Source organism: Peromyscus eremicus, chromosome 22 (assembly GCF_949786415.1).
Source record: "Peromyscus eremicus chromosome 22, PerEre_H2_v1, whole genome shotgun sequence".
Lineage (NCBI taxonomy): Eukaryota > Metazoa > Chordata > Mammalia > Rodentia > Cricetidae > Peromyscus > Peromyscus eremicus.
In genome coordinates, this window is record NC_081437.1 from 3,927,125 (window position 1) to 3,951,074 (window position 23,950).

Below are 23,950 nucleotides of genomic sequence, written 5' to 3' on the forward strand. Positions count from 1 at the left end.
AACCTTCAAATGTCAGAATGTTGTCTAACATTTATTTGGCACATTCTAGACTGCAACCTTGTACATTTTCCATTTCTTGCCTAATTAAACATCGACTCTAATTATGAGGAATCATTTATGCTTTCAGTTGTCGTTTATCAACAAGTTATCTTCACATTGAGAATTGTTTGAAATGGCACATGGGGGCACTCAAGTTTTATTACTTTACTATTCCTTCATTCCTGAAGCTTTTTTGGAAAATAGTAAAGGCTAATGAGCTTGATTTTTTTCCCTACTCTAGATGGTACTTCACAATATATTTACAGCTAATTGTTAATTGTTTATTTCAAAAAGATGTGTCCTCAACCTAGTTTTCAAGTTAAGCAATTTTAAAGAAAAATGAAGTTATTTAAAATATGATTATTATATAATAGAGTAGTTGTACATATTAATTAGCCAGAAGAAAACTAATAATAGTCTAGTATTTTTTTTATCTGTATGGCAGCAAAGTAACAATCTATAATGATTTATTACTTTTATTGAGTTGTATGTTGCTTTGCATGATTGACCAAAGATTAGAAGGGGGAAAACTAAGTATCAAATTTCATATAAAGTTATACCAAAGCACATTTAGAGCTCATTATGACTTTACAGTCTTGTTTTAATATAAGAGCAAGTCATATGTTTTAAGATCATATTTTATGTTCTCAGCTGTTAGGCCTATGACTAACAACAGAGTATATGGATAAACAGAAACCCTTTCTAGTCTAACCTTCAGATTAGACATGAAATTATTATATTTTTTGCCGTACATTGCCAAACTTGATTGCCCTGGTATCAGACAGAATAAATGCTTTATTGCTCTGTGGATGCTTCTGCAAGCTTTGTATTCACATGCAGAGAAATTCTTTCATGTACTTTCAATGTAGATGGCAGTTGCTAATTCAGGAAGCATTTATGGTGCGGTGTCTCAGCTGTGTCTGGCTCAGTGGCTCCCTGGTGTCAGAGTGGTGAGTGACTGGTCTGCTTCCTCAGGGTACTTTCAAAAGGGCAGATGCAGCTGATACCACCCAAACAAATGAGAAATTACAGTTTGAAATAGGAGGGCTGATACTTCAATATGGAAGAAACTGAGGAGGGAGCTGTATTGTCCAGAAAAACATTTCACCAAAATCCAGACTTCCGAAAAACCCAAACACTAATAGATGTAGGGTGAGCAATTTCCACATACAAGCATTTGTGAGCGCAAATGTTTTAATAATGAATGGACTTGGAATGGGTGGAATAGATTAACTGCAGAGAATGATAAGAGCTGAGGGCAGAGAGATTCTAACTGCAAAAGAAAAGTAGAGACATGATTTAACCCGAAGAATGATCTAATAGGGAGGGTGTCCCTCTATAAGGGTTCAACTTGGCTGCTGTGTGCAGAAAGAAAGATAGATATACCACAGCGATAACTATTTTAGCTGTCTAGGTAAAATGAGAATAGAGACTGAAATAGTTTAGTTACAGAGGTAAAAAAAACATCAACTGAGATTTAAAAAATGTAATTATAACACAAAAGTCTGTAAACTTGAAAATAGACTGCACATGGCAGAGAGAGTAAGAGAGAAATCCACAGGCTTGGTTTTGGACAGTAATGTAAACATCATTCACTGAGATGGAAGGGATTGAAGAAGCACATTTGGAATGTGTTCATTTGGGGAAGGGCAAATTAATGGTGAGATTATAATTCCATTATAACTGGAGACGTCAAATAGGCAATAGATGAAGAAGTCTTCACTCAAAATGGAAGAGGGAAGAAAGCTCAGAGGTTGCTGAAGATCCATTAATCCAAGGCTGGGTGGAAAGAGCAGAGTATGAAGGAGAGAGTCCTAGAAACGGAGTGCAATACTTAGAGATTCAGGTTTCATGTTCAAGCCTTGAACAAGAACAAATGACAGTTAAAATCTCCTGGAAACAGCACTTGACTGTCTTGACTTTCTGAAAGATGAACTTTGAAAGCCACACCAGAAGATATTCCTAGTAATAAACATTACACCAGTAAAGCTAATGACTATGCTGTGTAAATATCCAAGATTAATGAAAATGTTTAAGTTTATTTTCATTCCAGGTAGTTTTTCTTTTATTAAATGACATTTTGAATTCCCAGAAGCAACATGACTCATACTTGTTTCTCAATGTCCCAGTACCAAATGGCATTTAACATTGAGGGGTGCTGTTTCCTGAAGCAGTCTATCATCAGCAGTATTGCTAATAATTTCTTCACATGTCTAATATAGTGTTTGTGACTTCCATGTAACTTAATTTAGAAACACATGCCCACACAAATCTCTATTCCTACCTCCACCCCTATTTGATGTACATAGTTATAGATGACTCGTGGTAATTCAATATTATAAGGACACCAAGTTTGTGCTTATAGACATTTAAATTATTTCTTATTTGTAAAGGAAGATTAAAATAAGATTATGGTTTGATGTAACTTAAAAACTTTCCTTATTAAGTATAGTAACACAATAGAATCTTATTTCTTACTTGTTGGCATATTGTTGGTTTTTATTTTCTTCTTTGGAATAGTAACTTTGGTAGAGAGGATGACTTCTACATTTCTGTAGTATTTCCATTTTAAAGCAGATAGTATGAAAAAAATATTGAAGTAGCGTCTGTTCATCCCTGGATTTTCCAGACAGCCCTGGCTTTAGGTATCTTCCACTAACAGCCCTTGAGCTTTTGCTCCTGAATACTCAATCAGAGGCAGGGCAAAGCTGACTGATGCTACAGAATAGTCAGGGCCCTCACTGCCTGTCCACACATGCATCCTTGCATGTTTCCAACTAGGTTGAGACTGTAGCTATTCAAAACAGCATTACCTATGCTTTTTACAAGGGAAATGCTTATAAAATATTTACGGCCCCATATGGTCATTGCTGTAGCATATACTATAGGTAGAGGGGCTTTCTGAGTGTTAGCGTATACTTGACAAATGAAGGAGTCTCTGCTAGGATGCCCCTTGCCATTACAAAACAAGAAACTCGTTGCTGAAACAGATGAGCTGATTTAATCATTGAAAACTTCAGCAGACTCCTCTTCTCAAGTGTGCATTACACTAACCAAAACTGAACTGTATCCATTTTTTCCCCTAGAGGCAACAGTTTTGAGCTATGATGGGAGTATGTTCATGAAAATTCAGCTACCAGTGGTGATGCACACCGAGGCCGAGGATGTGTCTTTACGGTTCAGATCCCAGCGTGCATATGGTATTCTGATGGCGACCACTTCTAGAGACTCCGCAGACACCCTTCGACTGGAGCTAGATGCAGGGCGTGTGAAACTCACGGTCAATCTAGGTAACAATATGCCTTCCACCATTAAGCTGACACTTCTCACTTTTTGTTCAGTTTTGCCTGCAAACATTTATCAACTAGCCTGTTTGCTATGAAAAGTTAAAACAATCAATTAATGCTTTGGTGGGCATCACTTTTTTTATGTTCAACATAATTTAGTGTTTTGTGATTCCTACCAATGAGGGTTTGGGGAAGCCCTATCAGTGAGATGATTTTGAAACTTTGAATTATGAGGCTCTAAGCTGTCTCAAAATGGATTTTTTTTCTATTATATTTACTGATGTTCTAATGGGTGGTAAATGACACCCTTGAAAAATAAATAAATAAATGAACGAACAAGCTCAACATGTGTTAGATAACATGCACATGAAATATATTGAATTTATACTTTGACGTCTAGAACAACGGTTGTTCCTGCTTCCTCCTTGGGCTTCCCCTTTGAATAGCCATCTTTGTGGTCCTCCATCTCTTCTGTTTTGGAGTACTGTGTGGGATATTTTGCTGTCATTCAGCAATCCACAACCCTTCAATGCCCAAAGTCTGCGGCCCTCAGCAAACAGCCACGAGAACAGTAAGGACACAGGCTCCTTTACAGAGAGATAATGCTTTCCTGATTAAGTGTACCAACAAAAAGAGTTACTACAGTAAAACCTCACCAATCTAGATGAATTACAGAGTAAAAACAAAACCAACTAAGAAAAGCATTGAACTGTAGAATTTTAAAAGTATCGGACTTTATTATTTTTTAGTTAAATTTAACTAATTTAACCTCAAATTAATATAAGCTATGAAATGTTGTGAAGGGATGGGCTTAGAAGTTTATTTCAGTGAATGGAGAAGAAAGGTCCCTCCCTAATGAGATCCTGGTTCCCTGCAAGTTCTACCATCAACTTCCACTGAATCCTTGAAGTTAGTTTTCTAGCTGCGCTTGGCCTTTCAAAATCTTTATTCACAGGTCCCCTCCCCCCAAATGCCTCCATACCAAGTAAAGATTTAATATTCTGCTCAATAAGTTTCAATATTATCATTAAATCCAAATAAGTGAAAATGAATGAGGTTTTACTGTATTTCGTGACAGTAGTAAATACACACATATACACACACACACATGTGTGCACACACACGCACACATGGCACACACACACGCACAGGCACACACATGCACATATACACACATGTACACACAAACATGCACACACACAGGCATTAGGAGAGGAAGAAAAAATTTGAAACCATGTAGATGTATTTTCAGAATGATAATTAAAAGAAAACAACACGTGACATTTATGAAAACCCAACCTACATTTTCAAATTGTGATGAGTAGAACAGTAGCTTATAAACTAGAAAAGTAACTCTTGCTAGCTTATTGCAATTAATTACGTTCAATAATACAAGTTAAACTAAGTTAAACAGTATAGTTTTAAAAAAAAAAACATGCAGTACTGTTTATTGTTCTGTTAGAGTTCCCTCTAGTGACAATAATAGGTTACTACAAGAAAATGGAATAAAGGGCTTAATTGCGCAAAGAGGCTGATTGCTCGAAATGAGAACACTTAGAGGGGTTCTCACCAGCAAAGCATTCTGTAGAAGGAGTTGTGTAGCTGCTGGTCCTTGGCTGTTTGCAACCACTTTTCTGATGCGGTTGACGACACATGACAAACTTAGCTATATGGACACAGAATCTAGGTTTATATTTTCCATGTTCCCCAAAGGCATTAAATAATAAGACAAAGGCCAAAAAATGCACTTATCTCTCCATAAAATACAATCAAAACATTCCATGCAGTTCTTTAAAAATATCTATTGTGTTATCCACACCAGGCATTCTGTTTCATATCTGCTTTTATGTGAAGCAAGCACACAAAAAGAAGAATCAGAACGGTATTGTTAACTGTGGTCCTCAATGTAGCTAAGAGAGGCATAGCCCTGTGTGCTGCACAGGATGGCTGGCTACTCCACAGCCATTGTAACATCTAAGGATCCATACAGTTATTTCTTTTCGCCTTCAATTAATACAAGGTGTGGAATCCACCAACATCTGGTTGTTAATGTTTTGTGCCCCTGAAAATCAAAATCAAAAGAGAAATATATATATAAAATATTGGGATGAGAAAGAATAATTTTAATGTCTTTCTCCATTTGATGACTGCAGTTGTAAAGAATTCTGTCAGCCTTTGTGGGATATTAGATTTTGGAGGTCCAAGATGTCTGAGCCTAGCTGAGCTTGCACTGTACCCCATTGTGACGGAGCACTTTTAACTTTTGCTGAAAATAATCGTATGTTCTTTCACATATGGGGAGGATGTTGCAGCCAGTCTGAGTCAAGCATCTTTGACAGTTAACTACTTGTTACCTCACTTAGATATGTCACCATGTAGCTCTGTTTGAATTGGCCATAGTTTTAAACATTCTCTTGTTTCTAATGGTACGATTTTATAACAATAAATCTGGGTTCTAGAAGTATATAAAGAATAATGATATGGAGTGGCCAAATTTGCATGTGTCTGTCCCCGGAAGGGTGGACTGTAATTTTATTGGATGTCTGCAGCTATTACCTTGAAGGATAAATATTCATTTTTCATCTATTCTTCCCCATCTAGATTGTATCAGGATTAACTGTAATTCCAGTAAGTGCTTATTCAAAATTTTTAAACTGTTTTCCTCCATTACAATGTAAGCTAGTCAAGGAAAAGAGAGAGTAAGAGAAATGCATTTATAAAACTCATGATCTCACCTTGAAGCATACCAGTCCATCATCTGGGGTGTAAAAATTCATTTTATATTTAATCCATCCAAAGGTTTCCCACTGTGGTTCCTACTCCTATGTGGGAAGGAGGTGGCAGATATTTTGAAACAGAAGGTATAGCTGTCTATAGAGGCTATCAGATTATGCATTGGTATTTGGTCAGAAATTGAAGTCCAGTAGTTCCCTTCATTATTAAATAGGGGAAAATACCATGAGCCTTATTTCCTTCTGTTTCTATCCCTTAACTCAAATATATAAAAGAAATGTTTAACTTCTCTTATTTTGAGAATTATTAACCGTCCTTCTAAATTCGTACAAAGATGTGCATACGAATAATGTGTTCCTCACCACCCTACATTCTTAGAAAATTTCTGAGTCTGAAGAGTTTATTCTTGATTATTAAGAATTTACATGATGAATTTTTACATCCTGATCATATATTGACAAAAATAACTAAAACCATTCAAATGTGATATGCATGCCAAATGACAAGTCAGAGAGATGCATGGACTGAGTTTTAATTGAATTTTGATGGAGATCTGAAAGGATATAAGGACTGTGGTTTTATTTTGAGTTCCAGCATTAAGTATTAAGTAAATCTATTCCATTTCTTTCTGTGAATGTTTAGATTTTTCTTTTCCAGGTTTTGCTGACCACATAATGAAAGCTCATCCAATGACCACAAATTCATTAACTACTTAATAAAATGATTCTAACACACCTCTAATCTCTCAATGTTGTAGTAAGATTCTGGTCTCTGGCCCTGGAAGAAAGCTGCCTGTGAGTTGGTGGGACTTCCAAAATATTTGGCTGTTTCCAAAGGGCAACAACTCATTCTCTGAGAGGAAAAATTGTAAAAGCAAAATAACTTCTCTAATAAATACATATTATTGCATGTGCTTGGGTATGAACACAAGGAACTGATACTTGTCCTCACGTGCGGTAATATTTTTAAGCAAGAAAAAAAGGTGAGTCTGATAAATCACAGAATCAACACTGAATTGTAATTTACAGCCGGCTGTGGCAAGCACTTAAAAATGATCAAAATAATTCCTAAAAAATATCTCTCTGAGCTTTAACACAAATGCAATTTCAAGTTTGCATCAGCTACTCTCCAAGTGTTCTCTTAGATACCTTCCTGAGAGGGAATTTTATAGGTTTCATAGGTCTGATTTTGTAGATCTGATGCCCCGGTGCCCAGAAGTGCAGACAGAAGCGCATTGGCAGCCCACAGAGTACTCTACGTCTTCAAAGGTAGCTTTGTGCCTTAATACAATGGTAGAGTCTACTGATTCCTGCTGAGCTGTAGAAAATTCATGTGGGGAAAATATTTACTTCTATACTTTCCCTTTATGTATTTAATTTGTATTAAGCACAGAATAAAACATTAATTTTTTAATTATAAAATGAAAATATACACTCTGACAATTAATGGAAGAAGCTAAGTCAAACGCAATTCTCTGTTGTTTAGCTACAATTGCTTAGAATATATATTGAACATAAATAAGTCTTCTTAGACTCAAGTCTGCATTGTCTGCTATGAGGCTCCAGTAATATGATACTACAGACAGTCTTTCCCTACGCTTTGCATACTTCATAGAATAATAACTTTGAAGACAAAGATTTTCACTGGTTAGTGATTTTTTCCTTTTTAAAGTAGTATAAGTTACACTTGCACACTTGAATTAAATGAGTGGATCTCAAGCTTTCAGTGCGCACCTCGGACAGGACTGCAAATGCCTTAGCTTGACAGTAGGCCCTGGAAGAAACATTCAGTGACAAGGTAATGTTCCCATTTTCTTTTGCCTTTGTTTTGCTGGGGGAGCCTGGAACAGATGTAGTGAATTTCATGAAGATGAGTCAAATTTGAGACTAGTTAGGAATTTATGAATCAAATAACATTCACCTGTTTTCTCCCAAAGCACACTTGTTACTCAAGCAAAAATTAATTGGAAATATTTGTATCTCAGTCTAACTACAAAGAGCAATTAATTGTGTACAACTTTCATGAGCCCTAAGCTTGTCTGACACTTTGACAGTCATACACATTTACTATGTCACACTTGCATGGCATCACTGTCTTGAAATATTGTATGAAGTGCTTAAATAGATATATTTTAAGAAAACTATCACAGGCACTAAATGGACTATAACAAAAAAGATTTCCATAAATTGAAAAATTATACTCTAAATTGTTCATATTGAGCAGAAGCCATCTGAGATTTATTTCTGCACATTGACTTGGGATTTTAATGTTTTGATCTTTTGGATGGTAAAGAAAAAGTGTCACAGACCAATCTCAGTTCACTGCATACCTTTGCCAGTATCAGCATGAAAATATGTTAGCTCTTTGCAACTTACAATTAGATTATGGTCGGTTTGAACCCCTGTGGGCTGAAAGGTAAACATGAACACATATGGATCTCCACTGACCTCTGCTCAGGGTCACAAGGAAGGAAAGGGGGCAGGGAGATGATCCTTTCCTATTTTCTGCTCTGAGAAAAGCGAATCTTGTGTGTTAGTCACTGCTCTGTTGTAATAAGCACCATGACCGGAAAGTTTATTTGGGCTTGTGACTGCAAAGGACTAAGAGCCCGTCAAGACGACAAGGAGGCAGGTGACAGGTAGGCAGGTGACAGGCAGGCAGGTGACAGGGAGGCAGGAGAGCAGGCTGCAAATGTGAAAGGAGCAGGAATCTGAGAGCTCACATCTTGATGGCACAGTGGAAGTGATCTGAGGCTTTAAACTCTCCAAACCTGAGCAGTGACATTCTTGCTCCACCAAGACTGCACCTGCCCATTGTCTCCTCAAATATTTCCACCAAATGGGAACCAGGTGTTCAAATGCTTGAGACTGGGGAAGGGGCGTTTCCAGTTCAAACCATCACACCTTGACTCAATAATTTTATAATGCAATGGCCAAAACAAAAGAAACAAACAAACAGAAAACCCCAAACCAACCACCACTTTAGTGCAGATAATTTCTGGGTAAATAAAGATAATTTAATACAGTTAGTTGGGAAAGGACTGAGAATTCACATCCATTTAACATAAAGATGAAGAAAATTTGAATTAATTGAAAAAGCTATAGGCTACTTGCCAAAAATCATCATAAAACTATACTAATATGAACTAAATAATAATAAATATTGTCAAAAAAGTGTTTTTTAGCTGAGCCTCAATAATTGGCTATGAAATAATATTACAAAAACGTATTTGGCAGTCTCTTGACTGTTCTGTAATATTAAATGACTTATGTTTTTAAGACTATAAGAAATTGCAATAGGAACTTTCTATTCCAGGTAGAAATTTCTCAAATGCTCTGTTTGTAGGGTCTGTACAAAATTTTGCTCTTAGTCTGTATTCTTCTCATTTCAAAACCACATAGCTAGAGTCTCTTTGAAACTCTTGAGTTACCAAGAGAGGTCTGATTTCAAACTAGATACACAGTGATTCCAAACAGTATGTCTAAACTGATTAGATGATACTTATATTTTCTGAAAAAAAATTGCCTTTGTAGTGGTGTATTGGTTATTTAATTTTTTTCTATGCATCCTTAGAAGCATTTAGAGCTATAATCTTTGGAGGTTGAAAGATACTGAAAATTTGGAAACTAGATTTGCATTCCTGACCCATGGTTGGGTCTTAATGGTCATAGAAGTAACTACTTTCATTTTGTAGTGGATATAGTAATGATTTAATTTTGTTGTTGTTTCTTTTTTTGCTTGTTATTCTCAATAGTTTTTGTTTTTTCGTAGTAGTGGCATATTACAGAATGTTCTTGCCTACAGGAAGACATAAATCCATTAGAGCAATGGATTGTGTGTGTTTATGTTTTGTGTGTGTGTGCGTGAGAGAGAGAGAGAGAGAGAGAGAGAGAGAGAGAGAGAGAGAGAGAGAGAGAGTCAGGGGTGGAGAGAAGAGGAGAAGGGTGTTCAGGTCCTTTCAAGTGCTAGAGGTTAATGCTAGGTCTCTTTGTAGTTTTCCACCATCTTTTGTGAGATGGAGCTCAGCAGTTGGGTAGATGCACTAGTTAATGACCTCCTCCTCCATGTCCCAGAGCACAGACAGTAAACACTGCCTGTGAGAGGAAGCTCATGTCCTCATGCTTGGCCTGAGAGCACTTGCCTCACTGGACTTCTCCCAGCCCGAGAAATGGATTTCACTACATTGTGCTCTCTGCTTTGCTTGTTTCCGTTTGCCTTTCTGGTTGTGTGCTGGCTTGTCATCCTTCTTCCCTGCTCGTTCTTCCTTCCTACTGCTTTCCTACTGCTCTCTCTGTTTCTTTCTGAGTATAGGTATATATACACAATATAGGTATATTACCACACACCTATAATGTGGCTTTCTTCTCTTTCCTTTTTTCTTACTTCTGTAAGAGAAGGAAACCTCGTTAGGGCTAGGACAATTACTTCAGTAGGCACAACTTTCAACTGCTTTTGGCTTATCGTACCAAGTGATTCATCTAAGATGCCTAAACAACAAAATTGCAGAAGATATTAATGTGGACAAAATGTCAAGGGGTAAAGTTCAAAGTCTTTTTACAGCACAAAGCCCCAGTCCTAGAGACAGAAGGGAATCTAAAGCCAACTACTTAACCTCACTTTTGACTTGGTAAAAGATAAGCAACATTTTAAGCAGTATTGTTATTGGAAAATGGACTTTGATGGATGCCTAGGGTGGATAATAAGATCTTTGTATTATCATTTTATTACCAGAATGAAAAGATCAACTGGATATTAGTTATCACCAATTTTTCTATGTAGATAAAAATGGAAAGCAATAAAAGAATGCAAAATGTCAACCTGTGGCACTTAAGCCATTTTAGATTGCTGTGATCAAGCTGTCACTTGGCAAAGCTACTTAAAAAGATAGGCGTGCATTCTGGGGGATGGTGCAGATTAGAGTGGAGCAAGTGTGCAGCTCAGAGCTGCATGGTCCCTGCAGAGCAGAAAACTTGAGAAGGCAGCTTTCTGCTTGATCTCCCAACATTGGAGTTTGTTTTGTAGAGCTTATCAGTAATTACCTCTGAGTGGCCTGTGTTGTCTACCACCTGGGTTAGATGACACCGAAGAAATAACAGATGAAAAAAACATACAAAAAATTAATTTTGTTGTTGTCATTAACTGAATGTATGTACAAAGGAAAGAAAGATAAACAGTTTCATAAATCGTTTTCAGCAAAACGTTAAGAGTAATAGAATATAAAACATAGAGGACAATTATAGGTCTCTAACAGAAAACAAGCAGCTAAGATGGACAGAGGGTTTTTAATATAGCCACAGGTCTGGACAGCTCTCAAAGCTGGAATGGAACTTGAACGAAGCCTGTTTGGATCATCTTCACATTTAAACTGGGGAGGAGTGGAAGGAAGAATACAGCTTTTCCTGACTGCATAGACAGGCCACGGTAGGTGAGGGACTGCAGACAGAAGCCTTGGATCTAACATGACCAGTCTGCCACTGCTTAGATGCCAATAGAGAAATCTACCTTGCTCCAAAATGCCAGAAATGATCATTATTTGTGCAGGTAGAACTCTTTCCAAACCCTGATGAAGGTGGAGTTCCTGATTAGTGCTGAATGTACTCAAGTGGTCTTTTATTATTGATTATGGCTTTGTAGTCATTAGTCTAGGCCAACGTTGTCAGGAAAACCTAAACAGTTTCTGACAAAATCATTCTGACTTTGATATTTCTGTCTATTTTTGTCTAAGATGGAAGCTTTCTTTCTCTAACCAAATGTCACTCAGTGAATGACTGTGCTTGCCTTCCAGGTAGCTTTCTGTGTTGAAAGGACAAACATCTGGATACACTTGCTTTGAGCTTTTGTTCTTTTTTCAATTTTTTTCTTTCCACTTGTTTTCCATTCTTTTTTTTTTCTGACTTTCTTTCTTTCCTCCATACCCCTTTTTCTGTGGGGATGTGACATTTTCATCATGGATCCAGAAAAATAAGAGAGAAATATGATTAGCCACTACTTGCTGGTGGATAGATGTATTTTTTTCCTTTTGCTTTTAGGTCTCTCATTGAGAGACATATGGTTAGAGTTTCATTAGCTGTTTATTTCCTTTTTTTCTGTACAGTTGATCTTTTCACTTTTGTATTTGTAATGATTCAATTCCATAAGCAGCTAATTTCAATAGGATCAAAAACACTAATAAGAGCTCAAAATATTTAAAATAGCATCTGATATCAAGGAAATAGTAATACCCAAAAGTGATCCAATATGTCCATCAAATCACTCCTTTAGAAATTAGCATTACCAATTTTATTCATATAAAGTTATTAATGACTTGTGCCTTATCTGTTACTTATCTAAAAATATGAAAATAAATATGATCATAGAGTTCAATTAATATAAAATCACTAAACAGGAAGTGTCCATCTTCCACCTGTTAAAGCAGATTCATAACATAAAAGGTGATATCATTGTCCAGTTAACTCCTGGTAAGACAAGCAGAGTGTAGGTATCACAGCTTAGCTTGTATTTAAATGAGCATGGATACATATTTCACATTTGGGTACCATGGTTTAAGACGTGAAATAAATTTTTTTTTAAATTTTTGAGAATTTTATTTGATAATTTTTAAAAATTTTTTCATAGGTAGATGTTTTCTATTTGATTATTTATGTATGCAAATATACATAAGCATATTGCATAGATTTCCAAATATGTCTAATATCTACATTTTCTGTTAGTTTCCCTAAATTTCAGAATATCTTTCTTTCCAGCATAATTAAACTATGTTCCCACTAATTCACAAATCATGTGGACTCAAATATTTTTAGATGGAATAATACCACTGTATACAAATAAAAATTTTATTATGCCAAATGATAACATTACTAAACACAGTAAGGTATCCTGACTATTAACCAGAATATATATTTGAGCATTTAGTAAGAACTCACCATTGCTATCCCTTCTTACCTAGTCACAAAGATACTTCATATTGACCACTAATAGTTAGTACTCGAGAAAACTAATACTGTTCTTCAAAGTTTATAGTGTATTAAATTTGTTCCATATTTGAGAACTAGATACATTTGGACAGTCTTAGTGGTAAAGGTTTGTTATTAGGATACACTAAGAATCAGTACAATATCAGTTAATTTTAGTCATGAGAGAAAGTTTGGGGATATTGAGTGGGGTTCAAGCACTGGAGGATAGTGCAGATCTCTGTTGCTTTAACTGTGAGGGACTGCTGCCATCCCAAGATTTCCTCTCAATAGTTTGTGATTATAATCACAAGCTGTCTGCTCTTTTTGCCCCTCTGGGATCTTGGTCACTCCTCTCCTTTCGGCTGATTCCCTTGTTTTTCCTCTGCTGTGGCTTTTCCATGTCTTTGGTGAACTCATGGTGCCCTTTGCCTTGTGAGTGTTTCCATTCGTGGCTCGGTCTGTGCTGCATGTCCTTATTTTTCACATTGTTGCTCTTTCTCTGTTTGCTCTGTGTGCTGTGGATCTCAACTCTCCTGGGAGATTTGAGTGGGCTCGTTACTTCAAAATGCCTCATTGGACTGAGCTTTCAAATCAGTATATCCTTGACCTATTAACAAGAGGTTAGACTTGGTGGGGAATGTCCACTCTTGAACCAATCAGCTGGCTTCAAAACTTGGTACACCATGGTACACTATCTTCAAAGGGGACATCTAGACTGCCAGAGTTCCACAGACGCTAATTCTCTGAGCTGTATGACTAAAGTATTTTCACTGTGGCTATAGAATGGCTCTGGGGATTGCAATCTCTTCACTACATCACTGTCATGTCACTTGAATGGAAAATGTTACTTCAATAGAAAGGGAGGGTACCAGAATTGATTTATTTTCCTTGTTCCTTTTCAATGAAAACAAAGAGCAAGATGGCTATGAAATATATTGAAAAAATAATAAATGCTAAAATACTCAAATTATTGTGATTTTATTGACCACAGTTTTACTCCTTTGTTAATTATTTGCTCAATGTCACTTCTTATCACAATTAACAGATCTTTGACTTAAATACAAATTTTCATTGCTTTGAACTATTGCAGCCAATGGAACTTCAGTGTCTGTTGACTGCATATGTGTGTATATATAAGCTTGCTTTAGAAATGCACAGTGTAGTCAGATGCCCATTTACACATGCCCATAATCTTGCCTTTTCAGAAGTAGAGACAGGAGGACTAGGGATTCAAAGTTGTTCTAGTTACATAGCAAGTTTAAGGTCTATCTGATTTATGTGAGACTTTTGAAAAAAATAGAAAGAAAGAAAGGAATAAAGAGAAGGAAAGAAAAGAGCAAAAGTAAGAAAGAAGAGCTATAAGAATTACAAACATGTTTTAAATTTACATGAGAATTATGTAGGGAGCTAGTGAAATTTGTTCATGAATCTGGAATCAGGAAATTTCTCATTCATGGCTACAGAATATAAAGAATTCTTAATCATTTTACATATCATAAAATAAAAAGGGGTAGAATAGTTTATTTATGTGAAAAAAACCCTGAAACCTAACTAACACCTACAAGTAACAAACTTCTACTCTGTATTTCATGCATTATAAAAATTCTCATTAAATGAAAAGAAAATGACTTGATATAATTATTGAAACATTCTTAGAATGTAGACTTATTCATCATATAAATAGTATAGAAATAGGCAGACCAGTACAGAACCTAGACCATGATACAATAACATAAAATTATTTTAAAAAATTGTTAATAGAGCAGGGCAGTAGTGGCACACGCCTTTAATCCCAGCACTCGGGAGGCAGAGCCATTCGTAACTCTGTGAGTTCGAGGCCAGCCTGGTCTACAGAGTGAGTTCCAGGAACGGTGCAAAGCTACACAGAGAAACTCTGTCTCAAAAAAACAAAAAAAAAAAAAGTGTTAATAACTATACATATGAGTTCTGACCCTAACTCCAGAGTTGATAAATTTTGACTTATTTAAATAGATCTTGTATATGTAAACCTAATTATCTTATGTCAGAAAATTTATTAAGTCAGCCCAGAAATTTTATATTCCAAAGAGTACTTTGAAAGTTCTTTAAGCTGTACAATCTACTAAGTAAAACATTTTAGCCAATAGGTGTAAGAAATAATATTACACTGAGGGTATAGAGTAGCTGAGTGGTAGAACACATGCCTAGTAGTAGAACCTTGGCTTCTACCACAGTAATGGAGATATTGAAAGAATGGAGGGAGAGACAGATAGGCACACAGAGACAGAGAGATATAAATGCAGCGATAGAGAGTGAGTGAGGAAGGGAGAAATAGGGAGAGGGAGGTAGGGTAGAGAAAGAGGAGAGAGAGAGAGAGAGAGAGAGAGAGAGAGAGAGAGAGAGAGAGAGAGAGAGAGAGAGAGAGAACTTTCCCAGAGTTTCTGGAATTCTGTCTTTCTGTTGGTAAGGTGCTAGTGACTCTAATTTCTTGCTTTTGCTCATCATGCCCACTTTCTAATTTCATGTGATGAGTTTTTCCTTTACGTTTTAGTCTAAAGGCCATGAAAACTAGATAAAGTAAATGTCCTATTAAAATAAAATTAAAATCAACCCCATTATTATTTAGCCTGATTTAGCCTACATAGATAATATATCCATGAACATCTTAAATCTACTGGCATATTAAATTCCTCTTTTATTTTGGCTTTCAAAATAACTAGAATAAGTACCTTGTCTTTTAAAATTTATTTTATTTTCAATTATGTATGTCAGTGTGTAGATTTGTGAGCATTAAGTGCAGGTGCCCAGACACTCCAGAAGCAGGTGTCAGATGCCATGAAGTTGGTGTTACAGGATGCTAGGAACCAACAGGTCCTCTCTGAGAGCAGTGCATGCCCCTCACCTACAGAGCCATCTCTTTAGTCCATGAATGTCTTTTAAGAAAAGATTTGGTTCCTAACCAGAAATAATAGTCATGTTTGGAAGCTTTGTGGAACAGAAAATATTCAAAAGTAGTATATGACTTCAAATGTCACAGAAAATTTTTATTAACATATTAAGTGCTCTCACGACTCAAACTTTACGTAATATATACATATGTATATATTATATATTATATGTGACACCATGTATATCCTATGTGGTTTTTATGCATATAGATCATGATACACAGATTGTTTATGTCCAAGTAAAGAAGGATTTAGCAGTCATTGTGTCATGATTAGAAACATTTTCTGCTCTCTTTCTAATTCTTGGGTGTGAAGGGCAGCTTTTCCATAGCCTTTAAATCCAAGCAGTCATGGAAGACTGGAACAGAAAGAAACTACTTCAAAGAACAGATTTCTGGTCACATTCCTTAAAGTGTGCTTTCTCAGCAAATAGGCCTCTGATTGACACTTAAAACAGAGACACGGGTTTCCAGGTGCCAACTGTTCTCCCCCTAAAAGAAAGCGAAGGACAAAGGAAAACTCAAGACAAGAAGGAGCTTGGCCCTGCCTCGAGGTGATATGCCAAGCTTTGTTGACTCCTATGGGAGGCCTGCCCCTTTCTGAATGGAAGAGGAGTAGATGGGAGGCAGTGTAGGTGGAGGTGGGGAAGGGAACAGGAGGAGAGGAGAGAGGGGAAACTGTGGTTGGTATGTAAAATAAATGAAAAAATTAGTAAGAAAATTATTTTAAAAAAAGAAAAAGAAAAAAAAGGTACTTAATCCTATTTTTCACCAGAATGCTTTTTACTTTTGGAAAAAGCATATTCAAGAATATCCCCCAAATGCCAAAGATTTCTTAAATTTTATGAGATCAGCCTTGTCCTTAATAGTAGTCAGTGTAAGATATGAGAACTTTGAAGATATGGAAAACAAAGCAAAAATCAAACCACTGTTCTGGAATGACATGGGATAGATGCTAATCTATATATTCTTTTTTTTTTTTTTTTTTTTTTTTCTGGAGCTGAGGACCGAACCCAGGGCCTTGTGCTCGCTAAGCAAGCACTCTACCACTGAGCCAAATCCCAACCCCATAATCTATATATTCTTATGAAAAGTAAATTCTCTAACTATTCCAATAGTTTATTTATGTAAGAAAACTTATTTAATCCAATAATCTTTGCACTATGATGAATGATAACCCTGCTTATGAAATGTCAGTTTATATATTAATTAGTATTTATATGCTTAGAAACTATATGCATTTTAATTCCTAAAATTTGAGACAGGTTGACTCTGTTATAGGTGTTGTATAAGATGAATTTAAATAAACACTAATGTAGATCAATATAACCTTTTTTTCAAATAAATGAACAACAAATATATTTTAATTTACATAGAAGCTCATTAACTCTTTAGTACTTAATTTTATACCTGCTAGCTATCCTATTATGTGATAAGCAATTCTTGGAAATGAACTTCTTTTTTAACCTTAAAATAAAATCACAGTCCAAATTTTTACTTTCATTTATAATTGGCTTATTTTATTTTGTGTATTTCTAAGCTTGTAAGTTGAGCTAGAATAGATTTGAGGAGAGCTATTTTTGAAACATTCTTTGAGCAATATATTTGTTTAACTTGTGATTATTTTACTGTGTTGTGAATATAACTATGCACTTGAAAGGTAGAATATATCTTTAAACTGTTGGCTTTTCCCATTGAAAAAAAATATTTACATCAGAGGTATTTATCCTGATCTGTCATAAATGGGTACAATCAATATCACAACTCAGGAGTCCTACGTATTTTTGTAGATGGTTTAAACTTTGTTTGTCTACTTTCCCACATCAATGGCCTTTAGCCAGGAATGGAATGGGAGATAAGGAATCTGTAAACAGTGAAATTTATAATAGAATAAAGACGCTGTAATGAGGAGACATCCCTTGAGGAATCTGTTTCAATCCCCAAATGTTAGCTCTTCTTGCCAACAAAATGCCTGTTTACCTATTTGTTTCAAAATTAAACATGAAAACTTGAGCTCCTGTAGTACCTAAGCTGACTAGCCTCTTTGCACCTAGAAATTACTAACTGCTGGTCTTGGGTCATTTTGCTCTCTTAGGCAGTACATACATACTTATTAAGTTCATTCTCAAAGAAATTGAGAGAAAAGAAAAGTGTCCAAATAGTTATCAGCTTGTTGAATTACCCAAGTTCCCTAGCAATAAGATTTACTACATCCCATGATTTTAAACATTGAAACAAGGGACATAGCTAATATCGTATGTGAATAGAAGCATTTAAAGTTTATGGGGTGGCTTTCCATTAATCATTTGTCTTAAGTTAATCATTCATCTACCTAAATAAAATTCCCATAAAATCTAAAAAAAAAATAAAATAAAATAAAATCTTTTAGCCAGGCATAGTGTCCCACACGTTTAATCCCAGAACTCAGGAGACAGAGGTGGGCAGATCTCTGTGAGTTCAAGGCCAGCCTGGTCTACATAGTGAGTTCCAGGACAGCCAGCGTGACATAAAAACACTGTCTCAAAAAACAAAAACAAAAAAATGTAACCTTTCAACAAATACTTGGCAAATTGTTACTGTTCAAGGCACTGAGCAAGAAGAGATAGCATATATTCTCCAAGTTTCCAAATTTATCCAGAAGGAAATAATGACAACATAATATTGATAATAGTTATTATCATGAGAACTCACCATACAACAGATGTTGCTTTAAGTGATAAAAGTGCACTAAGCTCATTTGTAGACGAATGATTTCTCTTATTAGCATATTTTACAGATAAGAGTACTAACTGAGGCACAGGGAATAGAAGTATATTGAAAAAGTTCCCACCAGAACAGCTGTTCCAGATCTACATAAATAATGTTTTTGAAAGTACAGAACAAAAGCAGAAAGGATGATTTTAAGTAACAATCTAATCAGCACAGAAACACTGAATTCAATGTGATGGGTTTCTCTGGTGGAGGTCCATGAAATGCCTTTCCTCAGTGGTTAGTGTTCAGATTTTGAATAATAGGCATGCTAAGGTTAATGTTTGATTTATGTTATGTACTCAACATACTTTTAATGGGAAAGGATATTTTCAATATTTGAGTGAAACGCTGTGTGCCTGTCCTTAGGTTTTAAGGTAAATAGCTCTCCTTAAAGTCATTTTGAATCGTCTTCAAGCCTATAACCTTGTTGGAATTAAAGAGAACTTAAGGAGAAATAGAATACAGATTGGAGTTACCTCATTTGGCTGGCCATCCATCTTGTGGTTCCTAGGGTGAGTGGTCTGTCACCAAGCCCAATTTGTTACTGGCATTAAACCCCACCAGCAGGACAGACCACAGGCAGTTCTCTGGTTCCCCACAGGTCATGCTATTTAGTGCAGGCAATGTGGCAAAAAATGATTTCAACTTTTCCTTGTGTGTACATTCCTGAATATAATAAACCTTATAGAAGGATGCTTCAAGACCAATTAAGTACAGACTGTATACTGCTAACTTAGACTGCTTTAACCTGTATAACCACCCAGGACCCTGAGGTGGGAGGACCCCATGCCGAGGCCAGTGTTCTCCTGTCCCTAGCTTCAGATTCGTCATTTGGGGCAGGGCCCCCATGTTTTCAGTTTGTACTAAGCCTGCAAATTATGTAGCCTGTTTGCCTATGGTATTATAGAAAGTAGCAAAGGAAGAGTGGAGGCGTATGATTTACATGTCTAATTTCAATTTGCAATTAAATTTCCTGCTGACTCACAGGAGAAGTAAAGAAAGCAAAACTTCACTCTCCCAGCTCACTGAAATCTGAGGAAGGCACTTAATAAAAAATTAATGTTCTTTGATTTTATTATAATTTATAAAAAAAGAGGTCAAATTAGTATTGGGTTTTTTTAAATAATTATTTTCAAACTAGAAACTAATAATGAAATCAAATGGCAGGCTGTGGGCGTCATAATAATAACCCAAGAAACACATCCTCATGCCATTTTCCGATAGGGAATGTGGCTGCCAAGCACTGTGACTCAGACTTCAGACTGCAGCCATCTCTGCCTGTGACAAGGGCTTCTCTGCCTTCCCGTCTTGTCACAGTGACAAGTCTGGCTTCCAGCCTCCCACAGGGTACTGCCTCCCACCACAGGCTAAGTGAGTTGCCAAATAACCCTGTTAACACCTGGGGAATTGATACAGATAGAAACCTATTTTTATATACATAAACTCACATACACAAGCATAAAACTTCAACATGAAGCCTTCTAAATCTGAGGAAAAGTAAGGTAATTAATGCATTCTAGATTTTGTATTTTTAAAAGCATTTTAGTTGTTTTTTTTAGTTTGTGATTTTTCTTTATTTGTATGAAAATGATAAAACCTGGAACAATTCAGTACAGTTAGGATAATTACAATATTTAAGGTCATCTTTGGATCAAAGGCCACAGTAACTAAAACTCAGAATATCTGACTCTAAAACACTTGACTATTTTTATTATGATTTTTTTATTACTCAATTATAGGAAAGTTTAAATTGCCTATTTATTAATGTGAACTTACAAGCTAAAAACAGAGACTACAAAGCTAGCCATTTCTTTTAATAAAGTTTTATTCAAACACAACATAAACATTTGTTAGCATGTAGTCCATATACTGCTTTTAGAAGAGCAAAACTGAATAATTACAATAGTGACCTATAGCTTTAGTTATTCTTTGGCTAGCAACAAATATTCCATCCCTGACTTAGTAGTATACAAGATCTTTCAGAACAAAAACACCCCCAGTCAGGGTTGGCCAAAACTGACATCATTGTTAAATACAAAATATATTTTGTAAATGCAAATGAATAGGAAAATGTGTTATGCAACCCAGAATAAATAAGAATAATTACATAACAAGAGACACAATAGGAACCACTTTTGCATTTTCATAGTTCTGTGATGTCATGGCACTGTATCTTCTCTCTAATTCCATTATAGGGTGTTACAGGCAATTTAATGGTTTTAAAATGTATAACAGTCATGTATGAATGTAGAACCAATCTGTGAGTTTAAGGTGATGCTCTGCTTTTCAGAGTTTATTTCTGGACTTTGGAAATGTTAGTATCCACTTACACATTGATGCAATGTTTAGCCCAGATGGCTGTGGTAAAACATAATTAATAAAGTGGAGGCTGTAGATGAATCACTTCTAGAGTACAAACTTTGTTGAGTTCTACCTGCCTATCATATGTGCAGGTTTCTGATGAAGGATTTACAGAAAGAGCATCAGAATGCTCGTGCTTACGAAGTAATCTCATTGTAGAAGCAGATTAAGCATTGAGGTGTCTAGGTGGTGCTACAAAAGAGAAATTGCATTTTGTGCCTAAGAGACTGAGTGCATGGTAGAGATAACCCATTTGGGTACTCAGCATCTTTGAAATATATCCCTAGAGGCAGATATAGCTACTCAAAGGGTGTGAAGAGGTATGACAAAATTCTGTCTTGTGGCACACAAGTGTACTTTTCTTAAAAGTCCAAATATAAATGTTTGGATTTGCTTGCTACATCTCTATCTACCTTTCAGTTCCAGAGGCAGTTGTAAATTTCATCTGGAGGTCTCTGCTGGCTTCTTTGAAGGTTCCTGGCCTTTATTTTCATTGTCTTCCGTTGCTTCTCAGTGCCCCCACTCCAGGCTCACAAACCACTTTGAGCAGTTCACAAAATACTTGCCCACATACTTTTCAATTTTTAAATACCTGAAATTTGCACCATGTACATCCTGTCTTACCCTATAAGACAAAGCGCATGCTTGTTGACCAATTTGAGTCCCATATGCTAATGCATTTTAAATTTATTTTCATAATTAAGTTGGCTATTTTAGAACCAAATGAGTAAAAGTAGTGAGTGTGTAATTTCAAATTCCAAATTCAAGCTTATTCTACTATGTATACTGATGTACCTTGAAAGGTGCAAGTCTCTATATTTGAACCAAATGTTGAGAAGGTATATGTAAAAACACATCTCCTTCAACATTGCTTGTAAAATGTATACAGCTTCGAGGCTGCCTATGGCTTTCACTGATACTTCTGCCCAGAGTAGGAACATCTACTGTAAATGCATGTAGACTAGAGTGGCTACATATTTCTGAGTAAGAAGGAACAGGTAATGATTTGAGCCAAAGATTATTCCCTGATTTTGGCCAGTTAGGTGGCTGTCCTAGTTAGAGTTTCTAGTGCTGGGAAGAGACACCATGACCACAGGAACTCTTATAAAGGAAGACATTTAATGAGGTGGCTTACATTTTCAGAGGTTTAGTTCATTGTTATCATGGTGTAACATGGTGGCATGCAGGCAGGCATGGTGCTAAAGAAGGAGCTGAAAGTTCTGTATCTTGACCCGCAGGCAACAGGAAGTGGTCTTCCTGTAGGTATAGCTTGCACATGGGAGACCTCAAATCCTGCCCGTACAGTGACACACTTTCTCAACAAGGCCACACCTACTTCAGCAAGGCCATAGCTCCTAATAGTGCAACTCCCTATGAGCTTATGAGGGCCAATTACATTCAAACTACCACAGTGACTTTTGTTAAGTAAATCTCACAGATACCAGGGATCTGAGGACTCTTCTCACACTGCATTTGGTACTGAGGAAAATCAGCTCCCCCTCATTCAGCTGTCTTTAAAATGTAAGACTGTATTAATTAACTGTACACTGCTTGAAATCTGTTTTTGTCACTAAGCCGTTTTGTTATTCAATCATTAATTTATATCCACAACTTTAAAATATGATTTAGAGTGATTCACACACACACAAAAAAAAATAATAATGACTTACAAATATTGGAGAGAAAAGCAAGTAAGTTTTTTTTAAGAAAAATTTTTAAAAAAATCACATGACTGAAACAGCACATATTCAGCCTTGGCTCCTTAGTATATAGACTATAAAATAAGGCAGTAAGTTGCTCATTACATGAGACAGGGAAGGATCTAACAGATTTTCAGCATTTGGACTTTTTGATTAGATGGTAATTTCAGTACATGACACAGGACTAATAATATAGGCAATAGTGGTAGGTTGCAGCACTAATGTAACTTACCTACAGAATAAACAGCCTTCTTCAAACACAATTTGAAGTTATTAACAACAAAATAGTTTCTATAAACCAAGTGTGATCTTAAAGGGTTATTTGCAAATGACTTGAATGAGTCTTTGCTGGAGTAGCTGACAAGAAATGAGCTGAGAGAAAAGAGCTCTCCGTTAGGGCAGCTCATAAGCAGGGCTCAGTGGGATTCTGGATTTTTTGCTGAGGCCTCAAGGTACAAGATGGAAGGCAGGCAACTCTTCTTTTGTTCATTTTCTATGTTCACTTTGCAAAATTACATACAGGACAAATAATTACGAGTTTAAAAACAATGATAAAAGCCATTGCCACAGCTCAGCTCCTGGAGTTTCACATATCCCAGCCATCCCTGTAAGAGAACAACCAGGTCAGTCTTCAACAGTCAGTGGTCCTTCCCAGACCCAATTCTTTGAATAGGGGAGAGAGTTACTTACCTCTACTATAACTTAAAAAAAATAAATAAATAAATAACAACAACAAATGTCCCTTAAATATCTCTGTGATTTTACCATATAAACTCCTTTTCTGTGATTTGATGCACCAAAGAACCTGTGCACAACCCTGGGGTATGAAATGTAGTACTTCTTGATCCTGAATAAACAGTGTTTATTTACAGTGAGATTTTGTGAGGTCATTGTGTTGATTAAAATACAGTTTCACAGTTAGCATTTGGATATAAAAATTAATAAACACAAATTGTCACATCACATCCAATGTCCTGGAGTCATTGGAGTTTAAAAATTTTAGCACACAAAAAAAAATCTCTTTTGGGGGTTCTGTCTGGCCTCCCTTCTTCTACTCAGGACAAAATGAATATATTTGAGTTAATAACAGTAAGGAGCCTCTCACACACTAGAGAATGTCATTACGATACTGAAGGCTTTCACATAGCTTCCAGGAAGGGGAGTGATGTAGAGCCGCTTGCTCCTTCCAAGAATGAAGGA

At 36.1% G+C, this 23,950-nt stretch overlaps 1 protein-coding gene across 1 annotated transcript in view; it reads left to right on the forward strand.

Annotated features, from left to right (window-relative positions):
- LOC131897733 (neurexin-1) overlaps positions 1-23,950 on the forward strand; it is a 164,952-nt gene that overhangs the window by 90,592 nt on the left and 50,410 nt on the right. Inside the window, exons 7-8 of the mRNA XM_059248723.1 lie at positions 3,126-3,329; positions 5,928-5,954. Of these exons, the coding sequence (XP_059104706.1) occupies positions 3,126-3,329; positions 5,928-5,954 (231 nt within the window). The remainder of the gene's footprint in view (positions 1-3,125; positions 3,330-5,927; positions 5,955-23,950) is intronic.